The sequence below is a fragment of the Varroa jacobsoni genome, unplaced genomic scaffold, assembly GCF_002532875.2.
Source record: "Varroa jacobsoni isolate VJ856 unplaced genomic scaffold, vjacob_1.0 scaffold_871, whole genome shotgun sequence".
Taxonomy (NCBI): Eukaryota; Metazoa; Arthropoda; class Arachnida; order Mesostigmata; family Varroidae; genus Varroa; species Varroa jacobsoni.
Genome location: NW_019213773.1, coordinates 43,505 through 57,347, shown reverse-complemented (window position 1 = coordinate 57,347; position 13,843 = coordinate 43,505). Strand labels below are relative to the sequence as shown.

Sequence of the window (13,843 nt, the reverse complement as noted above, 5' to 3'; positions counted from 1 at the left end):
CTGTAATTATTACTTTTGGTTAAATCTTATTCTACAGCTAGTAGGTGATTAAAGGCTGTCTTAGAAACATGATTTGTCTACTAACGCTACCAAAATTAGTACGATGCCTCTAATTCGCTTAGGCAATCGTACTCTTTTGAAAGATTTGTACCAAAACGAACAAAAAAGAACAAACCAAGAAGCTATATAAAGATGCTATGAAAATCGCAGCAATTTTAGTTGAAGTCGGCTTGTCTGTCCTACGTTCCTATATACCGTGCATTGGATAGCAGAAATGATCGACAGACTGAACGGACGAGAAATAACGTGCTACTCCACGTAGCGTCTTCTGCTATAGTGGCATAGATGACTACTAATAGATAATAATAGTATTGCATTAGCTCTGTTGGAATTTTCTCTCTTTCCCTGAAGACCAGCTCCACTTGCCAAACCGTCCGCAGCGTGCAGTCAGATACGAGGGTGGCGTTTGCCGTCGTAGCTTCTGCTCTACAGCTTGTGGTAGGCGCTCGCTTTGAGCATCAGCGCCAAGTCGCTTGCGCTGAGAGCAGCAAGTGTTGTCGTCTCTCGCAGCGCCAGCAACGGCGGCCGTTGAAACGCATATGGTCAGCAGCGAGAAGTGAAACAGCCTTACAAAGAGCTCGTGAGTGAGGGGGTGATGTCAGGAGACAGCGACGATGATCTGCGGAGCTGCCTATGGCGAAATGAGCACTGCCGTCAGTAGAGTCAGCGACAGCAGCAAACAGATCTGCTGAAGAAGCGCCCGAGGGACCAGTTCCACGGCATCAAACGGCTGTCCTCGCACGGAGCAAGCGGCACCAGCAGCTCTGTTCACCAGACGCCACCAGCAGCGCTGGCTACATCATCATCATCGCCATCGGCGGCATCAGCAGCAGCTACAACGGCAACCGCGCCGGTAGTGTTGAAGCCGCGGCCGCGGTACTCACCGCTTCAACGTCTTCGTTCTGGTCCGCTGTCGCTGGTGTTGACGGTAGGAGTGAAGCAACAGCGGCATCAATAGCAGTGCTAGTTGTCGTTCATGGACATCGTCATCGTCGTGCTTGGTGCCGTTACATCGTTTCAGGACGCAGTCGACTGACCTGGTGACGCCAGTCAGAGCCCCATGATCACTACGGAACGTAAAGGCAGCGCCACAAACAGCAGCAGGAGACGAAGAAGGAAAGCAGGATAGCTAAGGTTTTGGTACAGTTAGTACCGTTGTCGCGCTGTCCACCAGCGTCAGTCAGTCGGGGCCCAAACATATGAACGTAACGCTCAACTGTAAATCTACAGGTGGACTACTGCAGGACAGTGAACACATCAACATCGAGCAGCTGTTATCGAGGGGCAGTGTTAGTGAACAACAAAAATTAAGGTAGACGCGCCAAAGTACTGCAACCGAAGAGAAAGGCATCATCGAGAAAGGGAACAAAAACCCGTTTTGCACGCGTATTTATAGTGGCGTTCGTCTTCATATTCTCAATAATCGAAGTGCGTCTATTGACCCTGTTCAAGTGGTACTGCCTATTGGTGCACTCATTCTATATTGGATTGTCCAGTAGTTAGTACTTAGTGAGAGTCTTTTTCAATATGTGAGAATGACAAACTATATTCAGAATGCAAACCTCTAGCAACGACCTGTATCGAACCTAAATTGCGACACACGAACGGGGCGTTCGTGATACATTGGCGTCTATTAGCGTACCAGTATGTGATTGTGTTGGTGCTTTAATACCGGTAGATGGCGTGCTCGCAAACCCGACGACATGATACTGTGGGGAGCTCATTAAAACAGGTGCTCTTATACTCTTCTGTGGCCTATGTACAGACCTGTACAAAACCTCAACGGTATACAAGTCGACGTTGATTATGTGACTGCCATACAGTTGTGCAATACGAAAGGAGGTAGTGTTGAGGAAAGCTTCTGTCAGCATTACAGACCTGACCCATTAGGACTGCAATAATGTAAGCACTAGTTATATATATATATATATATGGATTTTGTTATTGAATGCAAGCTTTTAGCCTCGTCGAAGGATCGTTAGAAAAAATAGTTTTATTATCTATTATACATTATTCTGAATCGTTATCAAAAGTGGATACGAAGATATGAACGAGTTTGAAGAAGAGCGGGGACACAGAGTCTAGGGGGTGCGGAGATGTTAGCATAACGGGACCACTTCGTTGTGGCGCGTTTCTCTTTGCGTCTAAGCGCGCTAGGAGCCAACGAGACGACTACAGCTGGAAGAGCTCAATGATTTCATCGTTGTAATTAGTAAAGCAACGCGGACAAAATTCAGTTTAACGCAGAACCTCCATTGTTGTTATCATTGTACTTCGCGTCGATTTGTTATAGTTCTAAGTGTTTTGAGTTATTGTAATGAGTGGTCGAACCTGAAAGAGATTATTATGTATTTGACTGATAGGCACTATACTTTAATTTGTTGGGAAGGATTTATATATTTTTTATTATTAGCATTTTACATTTGATCGTTGAAGTAAGGCATGTGATTTACTTTACTGAACAGACTTTTTTTTATCGATTTCGTAGAATCTTCGTAGATCCCAAAGAATTTCTTTAGCTAACTTCACCCCTATTGATGAAATAGTTCAGTGTACCATAATGGCTCTTGTTCGTCCATAAAACGTTATTAATCATCTTACTCCTCGGAAGCGCGGTTGTAATGCGAAACTTAGTTAAAAATATGTTGCACAAAAAGGAAGATCTCCCAAAAGGCATCTTATCCAGTGTCACACGAAAACACTATTCTAAAGAACGAAAACGCACAGGTAGCCAATAGATTTTGCGGTTTTTCATGGTATCTTTTGTACATGCGCGCCTGTTTATGTATTCTCATAGAATAGGTTATGTACAGCGACCTCGTAGGGCTCGAATGCTGCCAAATGAAAATCGTCAAGGACAAATGTCTTGGCAATTTTAATAGTATCTTCTGAGAATTTTTAGTAGAAAAAGAGATACCTAGCTACTGAAATAAGCCCGTTATACTTCTCCTTGTATGCAGCAGCTAGAAGGAAAAACGTGTAGAAGATAAAAAAAAACTAAATCTTATTTACATTCAGCGTGAAGCCTCATGTAACTAACTTATATAATGTTGACTAGATGTTGCAATTCTAATTGTGTGAACATTTTTCCTGTTTATACAGCGTAAGTGAGGTGAACAGCAAGCAGGATCATGACATTCGGAGAAAGATGGTGTGGAGAAGGGGAGGGAAGGACGACCGTTTGACGAACGTTATTTGGTGACGGCAGCTCCTCGTATTATATATGCAAAATGAAAATGTTGGATCGCCAAGCAACGGGCCGCTGCATGAATTGCCTTGTCGAATGAGCCGTAGACCCTTTCAGCTTCTGTGGCACATGTTTCTGGCTTTTAGTCATTGAATCTTTCGTCCCGGTCTTTCTCTCCTCTTATTGCCACTAGTTCTTCTGCTGTTTTTTCGTGTCGAGTCATCGACATGTCGGAGAAGCAAACACTCCACCGGTTGAATCTATTTGTGTATGTACCGATCCCACACGTTGCTTGTTAGATCTGGCATCGCATTATGGCGTCATTTGGCTTTCTGGCCCCCTCTCTACTTTTGCAGCACGAGTCATTCACTCATTCATACACTCACTGACAGACTGAAGATTAACTTGCCGGTTTCACGGCTTGTAACGATGAGCGATCGTTCGATAGGCCAATGGACTTCGCACAAATACATGAAGCTGTGAATCGAAAACTTTGGCGAACTGTGCTAGAGAGTTGGATAGATGCTGAAGATAAGGACCAACAAGAATTGTACTAATAGAGAGATGGACATCAGCAACTATCGCCTGAACGGCGCATTCGTGATCCATCTAGTATTTATCCCTGTCGATAAATAGAAGTCATTCGATCAATACTGAATGGACAATTTATATTGGCCTAAGCAAGGTCCGTCGGCAAGCAAGCTCCTGTCCGTTTAGTCTATTTAAGAATCACTAAATGGTTGAAAAACTAAGTTGTTTCGCTATTTAACTTGTACTAAAATTCAATAATATACACCAGAACACATTTGCGATTCAACACCGCTGTTATGCTATATCCGGGAATTACGAAACAACTTAAATATAATATAAGAAGTATTTTCTACTCAATAAAAGAATAAATAATATGTAATATATATAGTCGAAATCATATTTCGATTCGGTCGATTTTTGATTACACTGGCTGCTACCCCCCAGGTTTTCTATTAATAACAGCCAACACGCAATACCCCAAGGAACACAAGCTCGTACTTCTTTTAGAAGTATGAGTTTTAAACCATTTTTAAATACTGCTGGTTTGATAAAACTATGATTTCCTAGAAATCATATACGTAAACTGGATGAATGATTTTCAACTCTGATAAATATTGCATTAATGTTAGCGATCGCGCTAAAGAAAGTTCGTTTGAATCAAAAATATAGTCTGTATAATGGTAAACAATATTTTAATTTAGATTTAAAATTAGGACCAAACTGATCCCTCTTTAAACAATAACTTACCAAAGTTCTTTGTTATAGTAATATCGATGATATATGATGTCATGATTCTATCGCATTTCCATTTTCACGCAGAATTACCTACAGGAAACAATAAATCCATACCGCAAAACCTCTTGTCTCGTTTGTTGAGCTCTTTATGGCTATCTCCAGATCACAATGTGCTGAAAATCCTATTCACACGTCGTCATAAGTTATGCATGTCCTGAGTTTCTCCCTGTATCCTGCGAAAAAGTGATCGTAAAAAATAGAAGAATATGTAAAGTTAAGAAAATGTGCTATGTTCGACTTTGTATTCAAGCTCTGTCTACGTTGCTGCTGCTGCTGCTGCTGCTGCTGCTGGCCCCATGATAACTGTCGAATTAAATTGACAACACAGTTTGCTTATGATGACGAAAAGTATGGTAAAGGTCGTTATAAGAATAGAAGCAATAATAAAAGCCACAATAACGATAACATTGCCATCAGTTCCACTTTTACCAATCACTATTGTTATTTTCGTTATTATTATTTTCACTGTGGTGAATTCATTTCACGTACCCCATGCCATCGTATACACGGACGACGACAGGGATGGAAATGGAGTCACTCACGCAGCTATGCCCTCCCTTTCGTCGCCGAATCCGCTTGTTGCGGCTAAATTTCGACCTCACAATTCTGATTAGCATTATTGCTATAGGTTCATCGTTACGGTAGTAGGCATTGTGGCCCGTGGCAGCAACGGCAGCACCGACGCCGTTATTGCTGTGACTGTCATAAGTCCTCGTTTAGATAGAAGTAATCGTCATAAGGAGGATGATATCCGCGGTAGTGGGAGCTGTGATGGGGTTCCAGTCTGTAATGAAATAAAACTAAGTAAGTAAATCAAGGTTACAACCCAATGACAGGAGACAAAATAACAATATGCTGAAAAATCATAAAAGTTTAATTCTGGTTTGCTCTGCCCCTCAATAAAGCGGAAAAAAAGAATCTTTCTCCGGAACCCGGAGTCCTTTTTTCCTTTGTATGTAAATGTAACCTATTTGATTTCCTAAACTTAAACAATCAAACTGCATTAATGTCTTCATGGTAAGATGTCGGGAATTACCAAATAAAGGCACATGCATTCAAATATGTTGCTTCGAAAATATTTTTTCTCCCCAAACAGTTTGAGGGAAAGGGTAAATGATTTTCATACGCATGATGCATATACTGATGCTGCTTTTTTTTAGAGTAGCAAAACGTCGACACTGGTTGTGTACAGCGATCGCCGTTGTAGCGCCAATGCGTCAATCCATTGCTTTATTTAGGCGACCAGCATTGTTGACTTAACGACATGACGCCTAGGGATGATCACACAATCTGGAACTTCGGAACGGTTCGGAGCCAAGGTGGCCTGTGCTCTCATTTAATATGATTGCAATAAGATTCAGGCGCTGTTTATTTTTTTTAAGGCAATTTGCAACAATAGTTAGAAGATTGCACGAAAGCAGTAACAGAGGCTCGATAGTATAATGCTTCAATCAAATAACTCTGGTTTATATTCGGCTGCAGAAAACAGAAACGGACACGAGCTGCAGTACCAACAAGATACAAAGATTGACTATTTATAGCATCTAGCATTGAATGAAACAATAGTTTAATTTATACCTACCAAGCGAGTATAGAGCGCCTGAAATTATATTAGCATAGGAGGTATCTTGCTGGCAAAAGTGACTATCGATCGCATAACCACAACCTGCTATAGCACAGTTAGTACTTCTCATTTTTTAGCTTACACAGGCATAAGCTGCAGAAAATAGGGCAATGATCAAATGGTCAGCCGAAAACTGCTCAGGACAAATACATTCACTTATCATAAATTCGTGTTATTGCTCAATTGTAGCAATACACTGTAGTATTTATTCTTGTCTTATAAACTGTTTAAATAATGATTTCGAAACCAATTCAAGTATCTAATACTTAAACGATCTTATAGCATAACGACCATGTTTAACATTATAAGACCCTTCAAGCGTTTTGATATTTTGACGGTACGGACGGACTTTGCCTCGTTGGTGAATACACAGCCACGGTCAAAGCTACAATATGATTATTACGATATTTAGCGTCCATCTACTAGATTACTAACCGTCTATGGTTTAAACATACAATGACTAAAGGTCCATCAACCGGTTGAAAAGCATGAATATAATTAAGCTTTGCATGATTTTTCGTCGTTTTACCCAATAACCTTACACATCATTTACTCGTTACTGTCTACAGCTTTATGGTAAAGCGCTATTAGGTTTAAAATTTTATTTTATGAATACTTTCGACAAGCAAGCAGACACATGACACTTATATGGCGCTAGTGGTGTTTTACTGCAAACTGGGAACTATTTAACATTTTGATCTGATTTAATTATTTGGTTAACTACTATGGCCCTCTAAGTTAACGCTTAAAATAGAATCTGATTAATACGCATTCTACAAGTACAGTCCTCTGCACTTCTGTGCCCAGATCGGTTCAGTTGCAGACGATGAGTGGAGCTAGGCGTCCCTCTTTGTTTTTTGTTCGTCAAATGCGATCAGGGAAAAAAATTGGCGTGTTTTCTTTTCGTCCCGACCGTTCCGGAGTTATCGCGGTAGCAACATAGATATATATATATACATAAGGGGGCATGTTGACAACAACATTGAAACTTTTGATGGTAATCCCTCACCGCTTGAACTAACGCCTTTACAAACGTGTCCAGTACTCTACAAGAGGCGTCGAGCAAAATATGGGCTTTCGTCGTTTGCGTCTGTTCGACGCTGAGCAACTTTTGTCATTTCTTGCTAATACTCGTAATACCCACCAGCAACTAATGCATATTAGGATCAGAAACGTAATAATAACTTACTAGCAGCGATTGCTCTATAGAGGCATCTAAATTGAGGACTATTTGAATGCTTAAGCGGTTGATATCTATGTCGAATAACAAGGTGGAATACACAAATAGGTAACAGCTGAATCTGAGCAGATTCGTTGATTAAAAAGAGTAACAACAATGCTGTCCCGCTCCGCAATCCGTACTAGAAGACTTCACATTGTTTTAGCTTAGTTGAAGACGTCACCGGACAGAATGCGGCTCAATTACTTTATGGAGATAGTGTGATATAATATTATGTGAGTAGTCAATGCATAAAAATAATATGAGGATCGATATTCAAATCCAACGATGGCAATGTGCAGATATTGCAAGTCGAAGTCCGACTGGGCATTTCAATTCGGAACACACAATGCAGCGCTCAAATAGGACATCGCCATCTTTTCAAAGCCCCGACAGTCGACTGATTTAGCTTTTAATACGGCATACCGCTCTGCAACGATGAGCTATGTTCGAGAACGAGCGAGAATCGGCGTTTTCGCGAAAACACAGCCAGAACATTTATGTTTCTTGCCTTGAAATATTCGAGGTTTTCTAAAAAAAGTAAATACTTAAATTAACATCGTACCCCAGTTTAGACAATTTCCTGAAAAAAGAAAACAGTATCACTCGTTACCGGTTATAAGACAGGAATCGATTGCACAAGGATAAATTGGTTTACTTCTTAACCGACGAGAGTCAAGTGGAAATTAATAGAACAATTAGAATAACAGTAACTGATTTTTTCAAAATTGAGCTTGATGCAGCGCCGAAAAATAGATAATCATCTTACGAGTATCTCGGTAGTAGCCGCTCTGAACACTACATCGACCTCAGAATTGGTCAGCTCAGAGAAACGGGGGCACCGAGCAGAAGTGATATTTAAATGTGTTGTGACGCAAGTGGAGATTCAACATAGAACTCTTGGCCTACCAGGTACACTACGTGAAGTGGACTCATGGTTCAGCAATATAAAACTATTAGCATTATAGACCGTGTCTATTCGCATTGAAAAGGGATGAACTGAGAGAACCTTAGGACGGACATAATTGTTTACTATCTTTATAGGGGATTTACGGATTGAGGAAACGGCCAAAGTACGATATTTTCTGCATAAATCAACCCAGTTGGACATAGGCATTATAACATATTATACGGGGTACATGCGTTTTCATGAGACCATGTTTTTTCGTCATCTAGATTTGATACCGCATTGTTCGATATCAGAATCGATTTAAGAGGTTACGCATTAAGCTATAAGTTATGTGGATGAACGTAAAATAGAAACATCAATAGGAAAACATGAAGTCGCCATTCCCATATGCACAAAAGGTAACGCTATTTCTGGTTGTTTGAGTATGACAAAACATCGACGGGTAGGGACCACTGTTTCCTAGGATTGGGTGAACAAACATATTAACTTCTTGAGATTACCATCCAAAAATATGAAATATTTACAATTAGGTCACAATAATAATGATAGTTATAATAATAATAAACTCTGCACCAACTTCGTGATTCTGAGTATCCTGCATCATATCATTACAGCTGTGCACAATCCTGCATTTTAGTAACAATTATATTATTACATACCTTTTATGCACGTGGATAAACGTTAACTTATTTTCCATTGGTACATCGTCCAAAAAGCTATGATTTTAAAAACTCTACGACTGCTTCCTCCCCTTCCCGGTGTAGTATGTTCTTTCATTGCACAGCAGGAGTACCATATTGTCCGTCAGCCGCAAAAAAAAGGTCACGATGAAAAGAATACCAAGCGCTATTTTCGTTACTGAGCTTGTGTCGTAAATATGTTCTCGAAAAAATAAAAAAAAAAAAGATAATAATACTAATGGTATAGTAGAGAGAAGTTTACAGCTTGGTTTATCTGGAAAATGAGGTAACCTTAGCTGGAAAAAAACGCATCAAAAGTCTATAGTCGAAGACGCACTTTAGCGTCTGTGAAACACCATGATCTTTGACAGTTTAATTCGATTGGAATTGCATCTCCAATGAAGTAATAAATGGTACGGTGTAGCTAAGTTAAAATTCAATTACTGATGCTAAGTCAACTTCTGTAGGTTAATATTGGACTTTGAGACGCGAAGATAACATTCCATCGACTCCGTATCGCTCTCTCAGTGACTGCTATATACGTACAGTAACAAAAGGATTTTATCGGCGGAATATTGTTGAGGCTTGATATTTAATATTATTTAGTAGTTTTTAAATTAGCACTAAAGAATGGATGCACACACGTGGTTCGTACAATTCGCGGTGTTTTGCATTGAGATATAAATGTTGTGAACAAGTAGCGTTGAATGGCGCGCATTTCAAAAGGTCATAGTAACCTTCATGTGATGTGAGGAAAAATTACAAAGAATTTCGTACACGATATTTCCAATATCGACTGATACTTAATATTCCTAATACGATAATGTTAAAAAATAGTTTCGGCGCTAGTGACATTTATTTTTTACTTGGATGTCGTGCAGATCGTATAGAAGTTGCTTCATCTTGTACGAGAGATGCATCTACCTTACGCGTTCTAGTAAAAACGTTATAATGATTATTTTGTCTACGTTCGCATATCGCTGGTATTATATTTATATAACGTCATCTCAAAAATTACTAAGCTAAAAAAAATATGAACGCTTAGTACATAATGAAGAAATATGTACTATTATACCATGACACACATTGAGGAACGCATTAATAAAGTTATTATCATGCTATCTTTAGGCACGCAACTGCGTTTCGAATGAAAAGCTATATTTTTTTCACGGTTAACTGCATTCATCCAGGGTTACTTGATTCTGAATGATATTCGACATTGACATTCAACTATGGCTTATGAACGTCTGCTTGTATCTTTAAAAAGGTACAATCAAACGTTCATGACAGAAGTGAGCTCGGAACGATTCTCACGTTCTATTTGTTACTCTCGAAACAACCATAAGCATTGCGTCGCAGTTCGGTTTTTGGAACGATTTCTCTTTGCGCTATTCATACACGTCGTCGCTCGTTCTCCATTCAAGAGCACATCCATCCATCAATGATATAACTGAGACAAATTGCGACGATGGAAAAGCCTCCATCATTATGCGGTTTTTCGGCCCAAGTATCTTTTGACAGAAGTAAAGGGGATCTGCCGCAAATGCTGCTAGACACGTATTACCAAACATGACACGCGACGCGGCGGGCACAGTCCGACAGTATCCATCGTCCCTTAACCTCAAATCGATTTATATCGCTTCAAATGCCGTATAATTACCATAATGTTCATAACTATATTTCTGTATTTTTAGTTGACCATAACTTTGTCCAATGCGGATTAGATTTCATAAATTGGGTACATAGATGGTAAAAAATTTCGTTCACTGAAAGATCTGTACACTTGTTTTCGCCTCTAGCAGGTACAAGGGAATGAAAATAAACATGGAGCTCTAGAAACGTTCAGTCACTTGGTCAAACAGCGCGACCACTATATGTTTTTATTTAAACGTGCTGCTGGATTGAAATTGTATCAATTAGGCATTGAAGTTTCTTCCTTTATCGGTCTAAGTTAGATATTTAGTAGAGAAGAATTTATATTTAATAAAAACAGCACACAATAATAATGAACACTAAATGAGTTGAACATAAAATATGATTAAACTGATCGCTTTCAATAGCTGTTTGTCTGATATGCATCTACTCCAAATCCCATGCTCACTATTATAGTTACTATAATTATTTAGTATTATTATATTCGGATCGATATATTCTTTAAAGTATATTCATCTCTCACATTGTGTCTATAGTGGCCGCCGATGATGCCTACTGCTAGTTACTTCGGAGCACGTAAATATTTGTAATCTTTTGACTTCATGCCTAGGAAACCTTCCTTTGGTTTCATTTGAGAAGAATTCGAACCGGTCATAGCCATCTATTGAGTAATTTGAAGGCACAGGTATGTACGTGATTTTTTTTTATTGTTTCTTATAAGCAATCGGACATTGATTATGTGGTGGGATTTGGACCAACTACCTCTATCTAAAACTGGATCTTGATTTGGAGCACATAACATTTTATGTAAAATATTGCTGACATTCCTCTATAGTTACAAGCGGGTATTGTTGGTTTAAACTCAGAAGAGCATAATTGCAAGGAAAACTAAAAAAATTATAGCCTACACTGCATTTTACAGTTACCGCCCATGCATCAGTAATTGAGTTATTGAAAATCTGAGTTTGGATTTTTTCCGATTGGTTTTCTACTTCCTTCTTAGGTAATGTTTTTTCTTTCTCGAAATAACAATACTTTCTAACTAAGAGCGCGAAAAATATTTGTAGGCAACATCTTTGTTAGTTTAATATTTGATAGCTCGGCAATCCTCAAATCCACTACATACATTTTACTAGTAAAAATCATGGACAACTCTTCGCCACGGATGAAGACGCGGCTCAAAGGTTTGCTTGAAAACGACATGCAAGCTCAGTGTTTACTCTAAGCCAGCCGCGGATAGAAAGTGTATCATATAATAACAGATTCAGTTCATCGACGGTGGTTACCACCTCCGTCTAGTTTGTATTGCTACAACACGTCGGGTAGTAAATGTCATTGTCCAGTTGTATATATCTCTTCTGTATATATCAAGTTCTTAGTTCTGTCTTTGTGTTTCTTTCAACCTTACAAAGATTCAGCTATTTCGCATTTACACTCGTTGACTAACGCGCAGTCGTATCATTCACATCGATCACTAGGACCACTTCCATCTGTAATCCATCTATTGCTTCTGAATTAAGTACTAGACCAACGATATTCAAGGGCACCTAGTGCAGGGGTGAATAAAATCAGTTGCTCTTCTTAAATAAGAATCTAACATGGAAACCTGTTGAAATTAGAAGTTAAGTTGAATATTTACAGTCGAATCTCAATCAAATAACTAAAACAAATCGGGCCGTATAGTTCCAAGGTGGATTGTGCAGTATTAAAGCAAAACATTTCCACAGGCCTTTCGACTTATGTAAGCGGCATTATTCTGCTTTACTCCGGTCGATTACGACCATACTGCTAACAGACAATATAATACTTAAACCCAACATGGCGTATCTCCACGATCACAGACGTCGTATTGTGCTGCAAACGTATTTCAAGGAGCTCAGCATTCGAAACGCTCGATTTCCCTATCTGACGTAACTGCTGTCGGCGTTAAATAATCCAGTGGTGTTGTTTAAGCAAGCCTGACTGGTTTATGTGCGTCAAAATGGGAAGACTGAAAAGCCAAACAAACGCGTATAATACGAAGTGTTTAGTGTTCTGTAACATGCGGTCGTCGATATTGGTTCGCGTAAAATCAGTGGTCAGAATTCCGAACTCCAAAAGACAGGTTCGTGTCGTACAATGTCCTTTAAGGCCGATTAAAAAAATCATGGATTCGCCTTCCCAGCTATGAGTAGATTTTGTTGCCGCGTATTAGTGATTCTTTCACGGAGATCTGGAGCATTTGTTATTTTCCGTCCTTCGCGAAGCGACCATTTTATAATTTTCTAGACGGTCTCCATGGCATTGAGATGTGCCGAATGGTAGCATTCGATCTATATGGGCAGCGAGTAGCTTAGAAATTCTCCGAGCTCTATGACGAGGCGCTCTATCGTGTATGAAGACGTAGTCACCATTAGGGAACCGTGTCCGTTCTTGAGTCTGCATCTTGTTTGCCCGTTGCTCTAGTATGCCCTATAATAATAATAATAATCCACTGCCTCTAGAAAGAGACGACCACGTAAATTGTACGTCCTTTAGGTTCTGTACATTAGGATATTTGGGGCTGATCATCGAAGATTTAGGCCTTCTTTACGTGGCTTTTCTTTTGGGGCTTCTCTGTTAAAATTGACGTGGCAAATATTTGTGGCAAACTTGTGCAGCTCAGGCTTTCAATTCAACAACATCAACTAATAATAATAATGATAATGATAATGAGACTAAATGAAGAAAACGCCCGGCGCCTATTTCCATCCAACCATTTCGATATGATTGGTATCATTTTTAATAATTTTTAATAATACAATCATCACTTTCATCAGATTATCATAATTTAACCGAAAATATGCTATACACCCGTCCGGTACGAACATCTCCTCCAGCTAGTGTGGCCGTTTCGCTAATTATTTCCACTCATACAAAAATAAAGATTACCGTTATCGGCCTTATAATGCTTATTTATTCGTTCTGATATCAGGCCCGATCTGTACGTTCAGTACCGATCTCCAGCCAACATTACAATTTAAAGGCACTCTACGGATGAATTCTACCTTATGTGCTCGATTTCTACTATGTACTTGTCATATATCGAAGCAGTAAAAATATACAAACAACTAAATACGAAATTCTATCTAGGGTTGCGGTATCGGACATTACATATTGCTCTCCTAAATTACATCGGTTCTACTTTTTTTTTTTTTTTTTTTTT

At 39.4% G+C, this 13,843-nt stretch overlaps 1 protein-coding gene across 2 annotated transcripts in view; it reads left to right on the top strand.

The window, feature by feature from the left end:
* The first annotated feature begins 642 nt into the window (after positions 1-642).
* LOC111264543 (uncharacterized) overlaps positions 643-13,843 on the top strand; it is a 39,657-nt gene continuing 26,456 nt past the window's right edge. For both annotated transcript variants that reach the window (XM_022840540.2, XM_022840539.2), the window contains exon 1: positions 643-1,962. In XM_022840540.2, coding sequence (XP_022696275.1) covers positions 1,961-1,962 — 2 coding nt within the window. In that variant the 5' untranslated portion in view covers positions 643-1,960. The remainder of the gene's footprint in view (positions 1,963-13,843) is intronic.